General features: G+C 35.5%; 1 protein-coding gene across 1 annotated transcript in view; it reads right to left on the bottom strand.

Annotated features, from left to right (window-relative positions):
* Positions 1-8475: 8475 nt before the first annotated feature.
* Positions 8476-16379, bottom strand: part of si:ch211-250c4.3 (uncharacterized protein LOC100535981 homolog) — a 36626-nt gene continuing 28722 nt past the window's right edge. The window contains exons 4-8 of the mRNA XM_051125446.1: positions 15953-16121; positions 15157-15284; positions 13341-13462; positions 11176-11279; positions 8476-9090 (exon numbers count right to left, since the gene is read on the bottom strand). Coding sequence (XP_050981403.1) covers positions 11186-11279; positions 13341-13462; positions 15157-15284; positions 15953-16121 — 513 coding nt within the window. The 3' untranslated portion in view covers positions 8476-9090; positions 11176-11185. The remainder of the gene's footprint in view (positions 9091-11175; positions 11280-13340; positions 13463-15156; positions 15285-15952; positions 16122-16379) is intronic.

The following is a 16379-nucleotide window of genomic DNA, read 5'->3' as shown; positions in this document are numbered from 1 at the left end:
GAAATTGCCACAATTATGGAGGCCATTTATTTTGCTAAAATAACTTATGTTCTTAATCTAGTTAATCTTATTTATTCATTTATTGCTGGAGTCAAGCACAGCCACAATAACAATATGGACGAAAAATCAGACAATGAACAAAGCTGGCCTTAGTGTACAATATAGTTGTCCTATACAGTACACCTTGATGAGACAATCATGCTTATAATGCTAACTTCATAACAATATTTAATGTACAGATGTATATATTTTGTTTTTCTGTTGTAGCTTACTTTTTGTGGTCAAGTGTAGTTAATTTATTTAGGATTTTGTATCAGATTCTAGATATTTCTGAGATTCACTAATGAATGAAACAACAAGGTCCTCTACTGGTAACAATCTGCAAGCACAAGCCACACTTCTCTAAGTAGCTTGCAAAGTAATTAGTGTTCATTAATATTGTGCAGATGAATGACTTGAGATTTTGTATACTAAACATTTGTGTACGATTACTTTATACTTGTCCTCCACAAGCGATAAGTTCTGTAGTGTTTACTTTTAAGAGGATCTTCATCTGCCAACTTTTCCAAAGGTGCTAGCATCATCTCATTCTGTTATACAACATAGGACTGAGAATGTAAACAAGAAAACATAATTGTTGTCTCAACTCAAAATATGTTTGTTCTGTTACATGGGTGAATCTCACAAAAATGTGACTAGATTAAATATCATCCAACAATCATTTTCAGCGAGTTGTAATGAAGACTTGCTGTAGGGGAGAGTGGGGTAAGATGAGCAATTTTTTTACTTATCCTCAAGATAAGGGATTTGGTCCTCAAGATAAGGGAAACTGAGGCAGAGGTACGATGAAAGTATCGAATGTAATTTCAGCATGTTTCCTATCATTTTAAATTATTAGAATGTACCTAGGACAATGGGTTCTAAAATTATGGATTCTTATAAAAAAGTGTTCCTGTGGCTCAGTTTGCCCCAGGTTAGGGGTTAGAGTCAGTGGGTAAGACAAACCATCTGGGTTTAAACTATCTGACTAAATCTGATTCAAACCCATGTGGAATTTTAGATGATTAACCTTTTTTGAAAACTAATTTAATAATCAAATTTAATTTTACAAACAGTCAAATCAATCAAATTAACTTTCAATTTCAATCTTTAATTTTTTGCATTTCTCAAACAATATGTTGAACACCGAAGCATCAGCCTTCCCAAAAACAGACTAAACTGAGTTTGTTGAGTAAAATTAAATAAAAACTGAACTGGAATTAATAAATAAATGACACCAAATCTTAACATTTTAGTCAAAGGATTCTTGGCATTGTAGCTTTTCTGCAATGTTGAAAAGGCCTTTAGAGACTATAGGTGAAAAGATATATCTGATAATATAATGCGGTGAAGAGCATTCTGGTTCTCAGAGAAGGATTTGGTGCACTTGTACACTGTCCCGTCCCTATCAAATAAACTACAAATAATATGTGTATATATATATGATAAACTAAACCATTTGCGTAATATCACATTAAATTATCAGTTTATACTTCAGAGATTTAACTCAAGTTCAGTGCCTTATGGTGGGGTAATTTAAAGTGCTGGCTCAACTTACCCCACATCATTTGGCTCACTTTGCCCCCATAGCTGGCATTTTGGAAAAACAAATTGCTAGCTTACCAATAATGTTTAGCTAAATGATCTGCATGATTTTATATGTTGCTAAATCACCTATATGCATCATAAATATTTTTAGACCTGGATAAATTTGCTTTGATGTAACAACCATTACATCTGTTATGCTAAAATTTACGTTGACAAGCCAAAAACAGTTTTTAAAATAAACAGCCTTCCATTCCTCCCATGTGTCTCTCCTTTTCACAATCTGGCAGAAATGATGTGTGATTCCAAAATACATGATCACGTGACAGTAAAAGTGTACAGCTGCCAAGATACAGGGGGTGTGTCAACTTACCCACTGGCTCAACACTGGCCCCACTCTCCCCTACTGTAAAATATTTTTGAAGCATATAAAAACAAAACAACACAGTGCTTTGTGAAAAATTCATAAACTTACACAGCACATGATAATGCCAGGTATCAGGAGCATCACATGAGGGCAACACAGAGCAAAGATGAATAAACATTTACCTGACTAGAGTGTTTTTAGTGTTTGTGTTGGTATTTATGGCCTAATATGTCAGCAGTGACAGTGAGTTCTTTAAATTGGAGACATTACGTATGTACTTAAGAAATAAAGAAAAAGAAAGGAAGAAAGAAAGAAAGAATTCAGCCTTTTGAGATGACTTGATATGACGTCATAAAGCGATCTGGAATGAAGCATTCTAAATGACTCTTGGTAAGTTCCGAGTTGCGGTTCAGTACCTGTTCTCCTCGCGATGACTTGCACGTTTCTCTGCTGTAATTCTGTGGTACTTTACCTGCACGAGTATTAGTTGGTATGTAAAAGCAAGTTTAGTTGGTGTAGTTGCCCCCCTGCCAGGCTGTGGTGGTCTGTAGGTGTGCAGGGGGGCAGTGCAGAGTTGCAAATGCCTGGTGTGGTGTAGTGTGTTGTGTGTGGTGGGGGGTGTGACACAGTGATTGACAACAGGAGGGCGAGGTGGTTTTTCTTTATAACGAAATTACCTTTAATGGTTTATAGCAACCCCACCCGACCCCGTCCTTCATTAATAATGGTTGTTAATCACTGTTAACATCTGCTATAAACCATATTAATATTATATAGTAGATAGAAATCAAATACATATTCAAAGTAATGAGGAAAAGAAATGTTCAAAATACATTAAATGATATTCAATAAAATGCAATAAACTCAGAGCTGAAACTGAATAACCCTTTGTTGTCTTGATTTAAACACTTCAAACTCATGATTCAAATCCAGCAAGATGTGACGCAGCATCCAAAGACTTCAGTGCACGTTTACATAAACTTGAAAACATAGCAGACAGAATACAAAAACAAATAAATCTTCCACAGTCTGGACTGCTGTGGACTGTAGGCCAATGATAGGCCTTTGTTCAATGATATAGAAATTTCCATATCATTGAACATATGCCTATCACAGTTTGCTCTATTCCAAGTCCGCTAAAATCACCTTTGTGTGAGCAAACGACTGATTTTCTATTTATTTTCTTAATAAATAGACAAATATTTAGACAAATAAACGTATCATATAATTGACCCATTACATAATGAGGATTTTACTCTGAGTTCAACACATTTTGCAGAGGAATTAGCTGCTACAGAGAAAAACCTTATTTGCTCCCTCTATGAAATGCCAAAGCAGCCTGCTGCTGATTCTCTGCCAGTGTGTGTGTGTGTCTTTCAGGACAGTGATGGTCTGAAGTGGTAGACGTTTGTGACATTTGTAGAGAACTCATCCAGCTGGCCAGCCATCCTGGAGGAAATGCCAAGAGGCAGGGGTGAGCTGTTGTCATAGCGATGCATCAAGTATGTCCTCTTCCTAGCATTTTGCCAATCAGTAGTGTATTAATCACAGTATGACTCAATCTTGCTCAATGGGCGAATCACAATCTCCTGCACAGGAGGAAATGATTCTTAGGACAGATATGAGAAACTGTGCCGTGTGCCCTGGATGGGCAATCATCCACCTCCTTTAACACACTAAAAGGAAATTGTAAAACTGACTGCAGTATTGTTGTGGGTTTTGTGGGCACATCTAAATCTGGCAATTATGTTGTTACAAATTACATTATGGCATTTGCCATTTAGACAGTGTGATTATGATAATTGTATTACTTTTAGGCATTTCATAAGGCATCACGATTATGATAACTGCATTGTGCTTTTTGTAATGTAAATAGTTCTGCATATCATACAAAAAAGAAGTGTGCCTGATTGTATTAAATGTGCACTTGTAGTATACACTGTAAAAAATTAAAATAATTTGTTACTCTGCTGCCTTAAAATTTTAAGTTCAGTCAACTAAAATAAGTTTAGTCAACTTGAAATGTTAAGTTGTACTAAGTAACAACTTAGATATCTGTGTTCGCTAAACTTAACAGATGGGTAAGTAACCCAGCTGCCTTAAGATTTTAAGTTGATTCAACTCAAATATCTAAGTTATCACTTAGTATAATTTAACATTTCAAGTTCAATACACTTTGACTGAACTCAAAATTTTAAGGCAGCCAGGTTACAAATTATTTTAAGTTGACTCAACAAATTGTTTTTTACAGTGTACTTCAAATCTTGAAAAGTAAACACATAAAGCTAAATTAAATAATATATTAAAGGAATAGCTGAATCAAAAATGAAAAATTTCTGAAAATTAACTAACCCTCAGATCATCCAAGATGTAGATGAGTTTGTTTCTTCATCATATTTGCAGAAATTTAGCATTACATCACTTGATCACCAATACATCGAAAAGTTGTGTGTTTGTAATTCATCAAGGCATTTTAATCACAAACTCTGTAATAACGCTTCCTCCAGTAAAAATGTCCATCGCCTGACTGTTTATTAACACACTTAAAGGAGAAGTCTAGTTCCAAAACATATATTCACATATAATGTACTCACCCCCTTGTCATCCAAGATGTTCATGTCTTTCTTTCTTCAGTCGTAAAGAAATTTTTGAGGAAAACATTTCAGCATTTTTCTACATATGAAATACAAAATGCAGTTTAAATGCGGTTTCAAACGATCCCAAATGTGGTTGTAAATGATCCCAGCCGAGGAAGAAGGGTCTTATCTAGCGAAACATCGGTTATTTTCATTAAAAAAAAAAACAGAAAGTTAAATACATTTTAATCTCAAACGCTCGTCTTGTCTTGCTCTCCCTGAACTCTGTGTATTCTGCCTCAAGACAGTTGTATGTCGAAAAACACCAATTGTGTTTTCTCCCTCAACTTTAGAAATCATTTCAAAATCATCCTACATCGCTGCAGAAGTACCGACACAGTCTTTGCAAAGTGAACATGCAAAAAAGATCAAACACCCTTAACAAAAAACAGTGATACAGGACGATTTTGAAGTTGATGGAGAACATGAGATGGGAGTTTTTCGACAAACCCTAACTGTCATGAACCGGAACAAAAACAGTCCAGGCAGAGTAAGACAAGACGAGCATTTGACATTAAAAAGTATATAAATTGTATTTTTTTTAATGAAAATAACCAATCGTTACGCTAGATAAGACCCTTCTTTCTCAACTGGGATCGTTTACAACCGCATTTGGGATCGTTTGAAACCGCATTTAAACTGCATTTTGGAAGTTCAAACACGGAGCACCATATCAGTCCATTATATGGAGAAAAATCCAGAAATGTTTTTCTCAAAAAACATAATTTCTTTACGACTGAAGAAAGAAAGACATAAACATCTTGGACATCTTGGATGATAAGAAGGTGAGTACATTATCCTTAAATTGTTGTTCTGGAAGTGGACTTCTCCTTTAAGTACACTTTTAAAAAGTGTGCATTGTCAAATTAAAAGTTTTGAACTTTACAGAAATGTGTATTTTGATGTGTTATTCAATATTACATTTAAAGTTAAGATATTTTAAATGTACAGATGTTCTCTTTATTGAAGAAATAGGCTACGCACACAAAAATGAACAAACACTATGCTGGTGTTGCCTCAGTAGAGCACAAGTATGTGTTCTTGTAAATCATCAATCACTGGCACACATCCCACTATATATTTCATAGCGTCATTGGTCTGTTTCTGGCCTGTGGTATCTGTAGGTGCAGAGGGTGGGCCTTTCTGACATATTTTATGACTCCATTGTGTTGGAGTTGCTGGAATGTGTGCAGCTACACCGAACCTCTGAGGTTCATATTTCTTGAGTGTTCAACAAGCCACCCAGCTCTCATAAAATATAGACTTCTGTAGACTTTCCAAAGCACAGTTGACTCATTTTGCTGTACTTCTGTCGATAATTCAGTTAACTGTGCTATCATACTATTGCTATTACAATTTGTTCTATTGCTGGTTAGAAATTAAGAACTTGGGGCTATGGAAACGTGGCAATAGTAATATGGCCTAGCTCATGCATTACCGTTGACTTCCAGAGGGAGACGCTAATATCAAGTGCTGATAAACAGCTTGACACTCAAGTGTTTTGTTTTTATAGTACATTTTATGGGTTTGGTGCACACTTATAAAGTCTATGACTCCATAAGTCCCACATATGCTATAAATTTACATTTAATGTTAACTGTACATGTGTGGTTTACTGTCCCATTTAAACCATTTATTTAAAGCTCTTCAGTTTGAACTCCATGTTAAGTGAGAGAAACCTGAGATACTTCATGCTGAGAGTAATGCTTATATTTGCTGTCATTCTGTCAACTCCCTGTGACCTCATGACCTGGATTCATGTTTTCTCACCTGATCCTTTAGTCACCGCTTATCCTATAGACTAAATATTAACTCTCATACGCTGAAAGGTGTCCTTACATTATGCTGATAGTCGTTTTCCCTTTTTATCTGTTGTGAATTGTATCTTTATATGAATTTGACAAAATATTACCTTTTTAGTTCAGAATATATGGAGCTCCTAAGGGAACATGGTGATAGAGATGGAAGGAAAAACATGTTTTGTATTCCCCTAAGAAACTGTGTGATAACTGTGTGATTTTGTGATAAAAACTATATAAACTATGCAAGAGAGTGCAAATATTTTACGAGACAGCACAGTTTCTCAGGGTTTATCAGAGAAAGGAACTCAAAGGTCTTTCTCCCCCATTATCCTCCCTTTAGGGTCTCTGAAAAAAAGTCCATGTATGGCTGCTAGGTCTATTTTAAAGAGCGATTAAAGGGGACATTGGATGCAAAACTTACTTTTACATTCTGTTTGCATAGAAATGTGTCTTCGCAGTGTGTGGGCACAACCATCCATTACAATGATAAAAAAAAAAAAAAAAAAAAAAAAAAAAAAAACTTTGGTGAAATCTTTTTGAATTTGAAGATCAGGGCAAATTTAACTTAATTTGTCTTTTGGGAAATGTGAAACATGTTCTGTGGCTTCTGAAGGGCAGTAATAAATGAAAAAAAAAATATGATATTTAGGCAAAATAAGAAAAATCTACACATTTCCATTCTGTTCAAAAGTTTTCACCCCCGCCTCTTAATGTGTCGTTTTTCCTTCTGGATCATCAGTGAGTATTTGAACCTTCTGTAATAGTTGCATTTGAGTTCTTCAGTTGTCCTCAGTGTAAAAAGATGGATCTCAAAATCACACAGCCATTGTTGCAAAGTTTTCAAATACACAAAAATTCTGGAAAACCAAAGAATCTGTGGGACCTGAAGGACTTTTCTGAAGAACAGCAGGCAGCTTAACTGTTCAGGACAAACAAGCGGCTCATAAACAACTATCACTAAATAATAATAAAAAAAACACATCCATGTAGCATTCATGTAACAACACAGTATTAAAATTCAAGGGGATGTAAACTTTTGAACTGGGTCATTTTTATTAATTCAACTATTATTTTCTCTTGTCAACATATATGAAATATCTCATTCAGGTCAGTACTAAATAAACAACAGCATGCATTTTGTGTGATCCGTCTTATTGTGGTAAAATAATATTTAATGATTCTGAATGACACATGAAAGACACATTTAAACCATCTGATGTTATTTAGAAATATATTTATTAAAAATACATTTGAATAACAATGCAATATGCATATTGAATTATTCTGTCCATTTGGTACATTACAACACAAGATAAGTACAAAATCTCTTTGTCTTGTCTTCTGTCCCTAACAGACAAAAAATCTGCCATACTTCAGCTCTCACACACAGTTTAACACCATTACTTAGTACAGTGACTATGAAATGATAAGTCAGGTGTACATCAAAAGACAGTACTATATGCTGGAAGCCATGTTTTAATACATTTTCCTGACCAGAACAATATAGTGTTACAGAAGTTTAACTAGAACCATCTTTCACAGGCCACAAGTGATCTGCAAAACAGGCTTTATCTAGACATCAGTATTTTAGTACCTCACTCACCCAGCTGTCAACAAAGACAGTTAAACACTTGGACAAATGCCACGTTGCTCACTTTCTGAGCTTCACATAATGTTGTCCATAATATCTGTTTGTTTTCACTGTGGATTAACTGTAGTGTTTTGTTAGCCTGAATTATACCTTTTTAATTTAAAGGGTTCAATTCACAACTGTTTTTTTTTTTCGTTTTCTCCCTGAGGTACACTTTTTTATACTGCATTTAATTCTGTTTAATTAAGACAGCATTTATTTGGCAGGCACATAGGAAGTTGTTTTTAATTCATATTTAATGATGATATTTCAGGTTCACACTTAACTTTTAGGGAGGGTGATAGGACACACACAATATAACATTAGACAGGCGAGTAGCGTACAGAACTGCCATAAGTCATTTACATGTTATCATAAGTCCGTCATCACAGTGATATATGTCTGTAGATAGAGGAATTCAGATGTGGGAGCGCCTCTTATCCACTCTCATCTGCACATATGATCCATGCATCATGGATACATACATGCATATTTGTTATGTCTGTATATACACACTTACACATGGCACTTCTTATAAAAGTGGTACAAAATGATCTATATAAAGTTAAAGCATGCATGTTCAACATTTGTTATCATTTGGATGCAATTCAAGTATTTTACAATTAGGACAGTGTTTGGTAAATTGTCCTGGCAGAAATTTACATTAGAATATACATAAGGATTTACTGTAATTCACTTTGTCTGATCACATTCTGTAAATCATTTTTCCACGTTTATACAGTCTTTAATAGTACCTCATTAGCTGACAAATCTAATGAGTGCTTTATCTGAATTAATGACATTCGCAGAAATGTCATGTCACACAAACAAGCTCCATCAACAGGTCAACTTTACACTTTCATCAACATATAAACATCTCTTTTAGTATTATATACACACACGATACCAACTTTTTTCTCTCATTACTCAAATCCCGTTCATCATTTTCTTGTGCATTTCTCTCCCATCCTGTTCCTCAGTCTGGAAAAACCATCTGCGAATTGCAAAAACCACCACTTTGTCCTTTGCTTTTTGGAAAAGCTGCCCCATCGCAGGCCATCTGCTCAGTGTCTGATGAGAAAACAAAAGCTGAGAGTTAACACGCTGCTCATTCACTGTGTGCATGATATCAGTTGAACTGAAACAACACTGCTGAGAGATAGAGCTGTACTGTCCAAACAGTACAAAAACAACAACTGACCTGGAACACAAACCCTGAACATCACTGGGGACCAAGCGCTAAACGCTTTGCTGATTCTGTTTTATATTGTTTCTGTTCTGTTCTTCCTCCACGGGAGTCCATGACAGCCAATATGTAACATTTGGAATCTGGCTCACAGATTAAGGTGTCTGAATAGCACTATATGAGCAACTATAGGGGATCCAACTTGGATCTTTAGGTAACTTTTAGCTTGTATGGCTTAATATAACCTAAGTGATGTCTCTTACTGAAATATGTAGTAGAAAACCCATGAAAGATTTACATTATTTAAAAAATCCACATTGTTTTATACATATTTTAGACTATAGGGGGCACCATTATTTCAATGATGTGAAACAGTTGCACACTGTCAGCTACTGGCGCTACCTGTTGCTATTTGTACCACAACACAACTCAGAAAATAAAATACTGAAGTCACATTATATGGCTTTTGGTTGTAATTTTCAGTCGAAGGGCAATAAGAGAAGTGCTGTAATTCTTCACTGCTTTTCCTATTGATAAGAAGAGGAGAAAATAATGGGAAGATGCCTGTGGACGAATAAAACTTCCTTAAGACCTACGTCTTTGTTCTTTCTACTTTAGCCTTTTAGTAGACCACAGCTACCGAAAGAGCTTACAAATGGCAGAGACAAGAAACGCTAGATGCCATCCTGGCGGGATGTAAACTTTGGCAGGACGCTGCAGCCACTAAAGGAATTTCTCAGCGTGGATTTCACTCGATACCCAGGGGCATTTCGACTCCTAGTAGGGAAAATCGATGGTATGGCATTTGGTTTAAGCTTATGCTCATATCCAATGTGAACTGTAAGCTCTTTCAGTAGCAGTGGTCATCATATCAGTATTTTGTTTTCTGAGTTGTGTTGCAGTAAAAATAGCAACAGATAGCACCAGTACCTCACCAAGTGCAACCATTTCATGTCATCAAAATAATGGCACCCCCATAGTCCCATAGTTTTTTTAAATAATATAAATCTTTCATAAGTTTTCCACTACATATTTCAGTAAGAGACATCATTTACGTTAATAAGCCATACAAGTCTTAATACCCAGGGTTACTTTTAAATCATAATATTTGAAATAATTGGCATTAAAATCATACTTCGGCTGTCTTTTAATGCAATGATGTCACTGAGGGTCTTTGCTCTAAATTTGCTGCCAGTATTTATGCATCTGACATAAAGTGACTTGAACAAGGACAGACATGAAACGGTTCTTTTAATTCTTTTAGATAAATAATATAAAGTTGAACTGACTGAAGTATTTAAAGGTTAAAAAAAAGATACATTTTTAACATTAGATGTTAAATTTTAATATTAAATTCACTATTGTTTCATATGGAATTGTGCTATAGTCTATAAAATATTCAATGCAATTACATCAAAAGTAACTGTACAGAAACATTAAGAGCAATCCCTTACTTTTTCAAGGAAAAATACCTAAAATACAGTAATTAATTACTTAGTTATGCATCACACCCAACACAGATTAATAAAATATAAGTCTTAGGGCCAGATTTACTAACAGCTTGTAAACAGCAAACTGTCTTTTGGCGTTAAAATAGAACTGTCAGGATGAAGACGCGCAGTGAAGAATTAGTGCTGAAAAGGCGTGGACGCAGTTATTTTTGTGCCTGACCTTACTGAATATGCATTTGCAGGAGTTTGTGCTCTGCAAATTACTGGTAAAAAAAAAAAAAAAAAAAAAAACATGTCTTAAAGCAGGAGGTAATTTGCGCCACTTTCGGTAGATTGTGCTGGTCATTATGGAAATGATCTTTAATGTGCACGTTGTCAGTAAAACACGCAGAATTTTCCTTTTTGGAATTGCGCTCTAATGCCCTGTTCAGTAAATCTGGCTCACAGTGTCAGATTTTGACCTTCATTTTCATAGTTATTGCCCTTGGAAGTAGCAGAAGATGTATTGTTTCGGCCTACCTGATTAATACTACTGTGACCACAGATAGTCCAGTTTCTGATGGCCCAGAGCGATCATGGAGTTTCTGTTTGTTCTGGGCCATTCTGCTGACATCACATCTGGGCTGTGAAGAAGACAGACACCATTTTAGCAATCTGTAGCAGTGAACAAATCTGTAGTGGAAGACAGTCTGACCTGATTTTTCCAATCACACTGCACTTACGCAACACACTGATTATTATGGTATGAGAAAACAGAGACACGGAGCAAATATGGTCTCTTAAAATCAGCACACTGTATGAATCACTAGTCCGTATGGATATATTCCTCAGAAAATATATCTGCTCTCGGGAGGAGAGCACATTCAGCATAGCTCCCATATCTCATCTAATGAGTGAAATACATGGGGAATTCGCTTACTCCCACCAGCATACCTCCGACCTGACACTGCAGCCCTGGAACTATTCATCTGAGTCTGTGCCAACCTGTGTGTGGGATCACAGCTCACTTGTGGAATAGGTTGAGGTTCAAGTAATTGTTTTTTATTGAGAGAAAAGACGTTTTTCAAGGGTCTGTCCCTAAAATACTCTTCGTCACAGATGAAGTATCTGTTATTAGTTCAGAAAGAATGTGGAGGTGATATTGAAATTCACTCAGCAAACCTGGAGCTAGTCTCCAGCCTTTTCTAGCCTTTTTAACCAATCAGAAAAACTAACTGATTGATTTAGTCATTGATTTAGTAACATATATTGTCTAACATCAAGCATTAGTGACATCCACAAAACATTGTTAATGTTAAAAACATTAACAAAGAATAATAAATAGTGTAACAAATGTATTGTTCATTGTTCGATCGTGTTGTTTACTATGTCATTAGTGAATAACTACACAGGAACAAATGACTAATGCACTATTAACATTCTAGTAACTACTACTGACTAACAAGAAATTCTGATTAATGAATCAGTAAGTAATAGTGCTCAGTTGAAAGTAGTAGTTCACTATTAGTTAATCAGTAACTACTATTTTTAGTACTATCTCCCAAAGAACTACTAAGAACTACTATCCACAGGTTCATAATTAATGTAAATGATGCGAAATGTATAATTAATTCTAAAGTAAAGATCATGGTAACCCACTAGTAATGACTCCAATACCAAAAACTTCAGAAGGAATTACTGATTATTTGGATCCGTATTCTAAAGTGAAGATCATGATAACCCACTAGTAATGACTCAAGTGTTACCAAAGCTATCAGAAGTATGACTATCCAGAACCTTACAAAAACCTCAATAGTTTTAATGACATTATTCATTACTAAGGAGTTGTTGGATCTTCACTTTAAAATACGGATTGAAATAGTTAGTAATTCCATCTGAAGTATTTGGTAATACCCCAGTCATTACTAGTGGGTTACCATGATTTTCACGTTAGAATTAATTATACATTTTGCATTATTTACATCATTTATGAGCATGTATACAGTAGTTCTTAGTAGTTTTTTGGGAGATATGAAAAATAGTAGTTACTAATAACTAATGTTAATAGTGCATTAGTTATTTGTTCCTGTGTAGGTATTCACTAATGACGGATCTGTATTTTGAAGTGTTGCCAAATACTCTAATAGTATAAAAAATGCTAAAATAATACTGGATTGAATGAGATCCAATACCTAATCTGTGTTCTGCTCTCTACTCATTCATACAATGTGGTGCTAGTCACCGACTACCACATGAGCCCAGTGCTGAGGTATTTAAGAGGAGTCAGCCTACAGGCGAGATTAGGACGCCCAGCAGTTTAGCGTTACGGTGTGCGGTTGTGATGAGAGCCTTATCTCGCATCACATGGACACATAGTGAGTCATAACATCAAAAGAGCGGAGTCATTAGTAGTACTTGTGTTTGTGATATGGCTTCCCAGAAGTTACTGTATAGTGCTCCCAAGGGGACCGCACAACTCTTGGGCGGAGAGCTTTAAAACTTTTCCATTCTGATTCATTTTTAATATCGTAACCAATCGTCTGCGAAATAATATGTCAGTTTGACTTTTTGAAATAATAAAGAAATATTCTACTATTTATAAAATAACACTCAATGAGCCTTCAGAGGGAGATCAAATCTGACTTTTGTTTTGAATGCTAATGATCTGAAACTCCTGGATGATTATGAAAACATGGATGGAGTACCGGTAAAGCTGTGGACAGGATCTCTTGAGGGACCCTGAAGACAGTCCCAGTCGGCTCTGGTTTCTCAGTTTGGTCTTCTTTACCAGTTCCTTCACTCTTCCCCATGTGTAGTTTTCACTCAACTGCAACACACAAAGTTACACTGTAAAAATGATTGTCATTTTAATGGTAAAAGACTGTAAAACTACTACAGTCAGTAATTCTTTAAACAAACTGACCCTTTGCAGTTTGATTGACAGGTGATCTGACCAACCATAACGCAGAATCAACCATTTTTGTCCAGCAAACAAACCAGACTAAAGAGTAGATCGATGGATTTAAACTTGAAAAATAGCGTTTACTGACATCTTTCTGTGGTTGAAACAAAATACTTTCTGATGTTCATTCATGTTTATTTCATGCTATAACCAGTAAAGAGGAAGAGATGATCGGCTCACGTGCAGCTTAAACTGAGGCGCAACACTGATCTGTCATGACACATTAAAGAGCCACAAAACAAGTCTTTATTGTTTAAATTTCTTAAAAAATTAACATTTGAAAACTGAGACTTTGTTTCATACCTAAAGTAACCTGTTCTGTCTTGTCTGTCGGCACATTGTCAGTTTTCTCTTTGCTCTGCAATGTATTTTTCACTGTGTGAGAACATGATATGTGGCATGAAAGCGCCATGGCTTATTGTCAATTGATTCATTTTTAATTTATCTTTATTTTATCATTTGTAAGTTGCTTTGCATAAAAGCAAAATGAGTAAATGTAAATGTTAAAGTTCCCTTATACAGAGAAAACTGTAAAAGATCTTCCTTTGCATGTAATTTGACATTATAATACTGTTAATTGTACATTTTTTGACATGTAAAAAAGGAAGTAAGTCTTGTATTTTACAGTGAAAAGCCAAAAATTGACATTCACACATAATTATATTTATTGTTTATTTGTTATCAGTTATGTAATAGTGTTTTTATGTTCAATCTTATGCTGTTAAATTAATGTTTTATCAGTTTTCAAAAAAATAAGATAAATAAAACTAAATAACTAAAAATACAGCTAACCAACACAATACAACACAATAAAAACATGATAACATAATAAAAAACCTGATTTTTGAAAATGTAAAAAAACTGAGCTATCTGTTTTTGCAAATAAACTCGTCATATATACACAGACACAAAACAGACTAGTATTGCCTGGTTTTCTGGCACCCACAGCTTTGCCATTAATTGTATGCAAATGTTACACATAAAAGCCATTCGTAATGCTAAAAATATTGTGGAAACTTTTTGTAAAGCTGCATTGCAACGATTTGTATCGTGAAAAGCGCTATACAAATAAACTTGAATTTAACTGAATACCAGAGGACTTTAGTCAATGCATTTTATTACTTTTTTATGATTATTATTTATGCAAAGCGCACAAAAAGTTTGATACTACTTAATAGTGTTCTTAAGTGTGGGAGAAAAAAAATCAGACCTAGAAAAGCATGAGAGTAAATAACAGAGTAAAGAATGACAATTTCAACTTTCCTTCTTAGGCCATGTCTACTTTTCACACGTTTCTTTGTCCAGTTTTGTAATAATCGTAATTGTAACACATAATAAAGTGACTAACCATTTCAACAGGCTCTACTTTCATCCCTGACAGCTTCATTTTCATTTTCTTTTGACTCATCTACCACAATCTAGAAAGACGTAATGAGTAAATGGATGTATGAGGCATAGAGGCTTGACCAAACATTTGCTATGATTCTGCTTCCCTTGAGTGTTGAAAGATAAGAGTTTGTCAAATTAAGTCAGCGTGTGTTAACATTCGACTGACTCACCCTTCTGTGAGGAGCAGAGAGGACCTCAGCGCTGTCACTCAGGTACTTGGCCTCTCCCTCTGTGTAGCTCCTCCGATTCAGACCTCTCCTCCAAACAGGAAGTGCAGGTTGGCAACCCATCTCACCATCTATCCGAAATAAAAGATATAGTTTTATTATCACGAAAACACACTATGAGGTATGTTCATAAACTATTATGACCAATTCTAAATGAGTAATCCATGACTAAACTCTAGACCCTCTAAAGGGTGTGGTGTGTACACACACTCAAAAATACATTAGCTCTGTTTTCCTGCCCACCAAAAACCCCTGATATGTTTTTTTTCTTTATATGGAATTCCAGAAATTCCACCTATCGCTGAAGTATTCATTTCCCATTTCTCTTGAGACTGAGATTTGGTTGCCCACCCACCTGATGGAACATGAGATGGAAGAAAAGCAACAAAAAAAAAAAAAAATGTCTACGTGTGCAACGTGGACAGCAAGGGTTTGTACAGGGGGCACTCAAGGGGTTAATCTAATCTATCTATCTATCTATCTATCTATCTATCTATCTTTTTAGATATGGCTTTGTCAAACCAACATTCAAAGTTTGTCTTGAACTTGTCTTGAATTCATTTTCTAGTTTAATTATGTGCTTATATAATTCATTCCGTTATCAGATTACTATTAGGCATAGATAAACCTGCTCCATACCTTACAAACTTTAGGTTTTTTCAATAGGGGCTCCAGCCAGTGTAAACACAGATTAATCTTAGCACTTAGTGTATGACTGCAGGTGTGTTTGCACACTGACCTCTCATGGCTGCCCTGAGGGGGATGCGCGTGACCTCAGGGATCGTGCTGAGGTCAGACAATGTGCCGCTTGATGCCATCAGGCTGTAGTGGTCACTCCGAAAGTGTCTCTTGAGCTCTTGGAAAGCCAGGCTGGCTGCTCCACAGCTACAGTGCTGCATGAAAAAGTCCTGAAAAAAAAGAGTTGGCAGTGAAAATGTGTCTCGTAAAACTGAGGCAATTTGATTTATTCACTGTTAGTGATCTGTTTTATGTAGGTATGCACAGATAGGTATACATTGTAAAATTACATATGGATTTGTAGCTTGTAGCTTTATGTTTTGTATAGATGAAATGCTCCAAAAAGTAAAGGGCGGTCATTTAGGAAAGAAGAGCACTAAAATAGTTCACTTTATGAAATCTAAATTCAATTTGTGGATGTTCACGCC

This window comes from Labeo rohita, chromosome 13 (genome assembly GCF_022985175.1).
Source record: "Labeo rohita strain BAU-BD-2019 chromosome 13, IGBB_LRoh.1.0, whole genome shotgun sequence".
In the NCBI taxonomy this organism is placed as follows: Eukaryota; Metazoa; Chordata; class Actinopteri; order Cypriniformes; family Cyprinidae; genus Labeo; species Labeo rohita.
The sequence above is the reverse complement of the archived record's forward strand: the minus strand, read 5'-3'. Positions and strand labels throughout refer to the sequence as shown.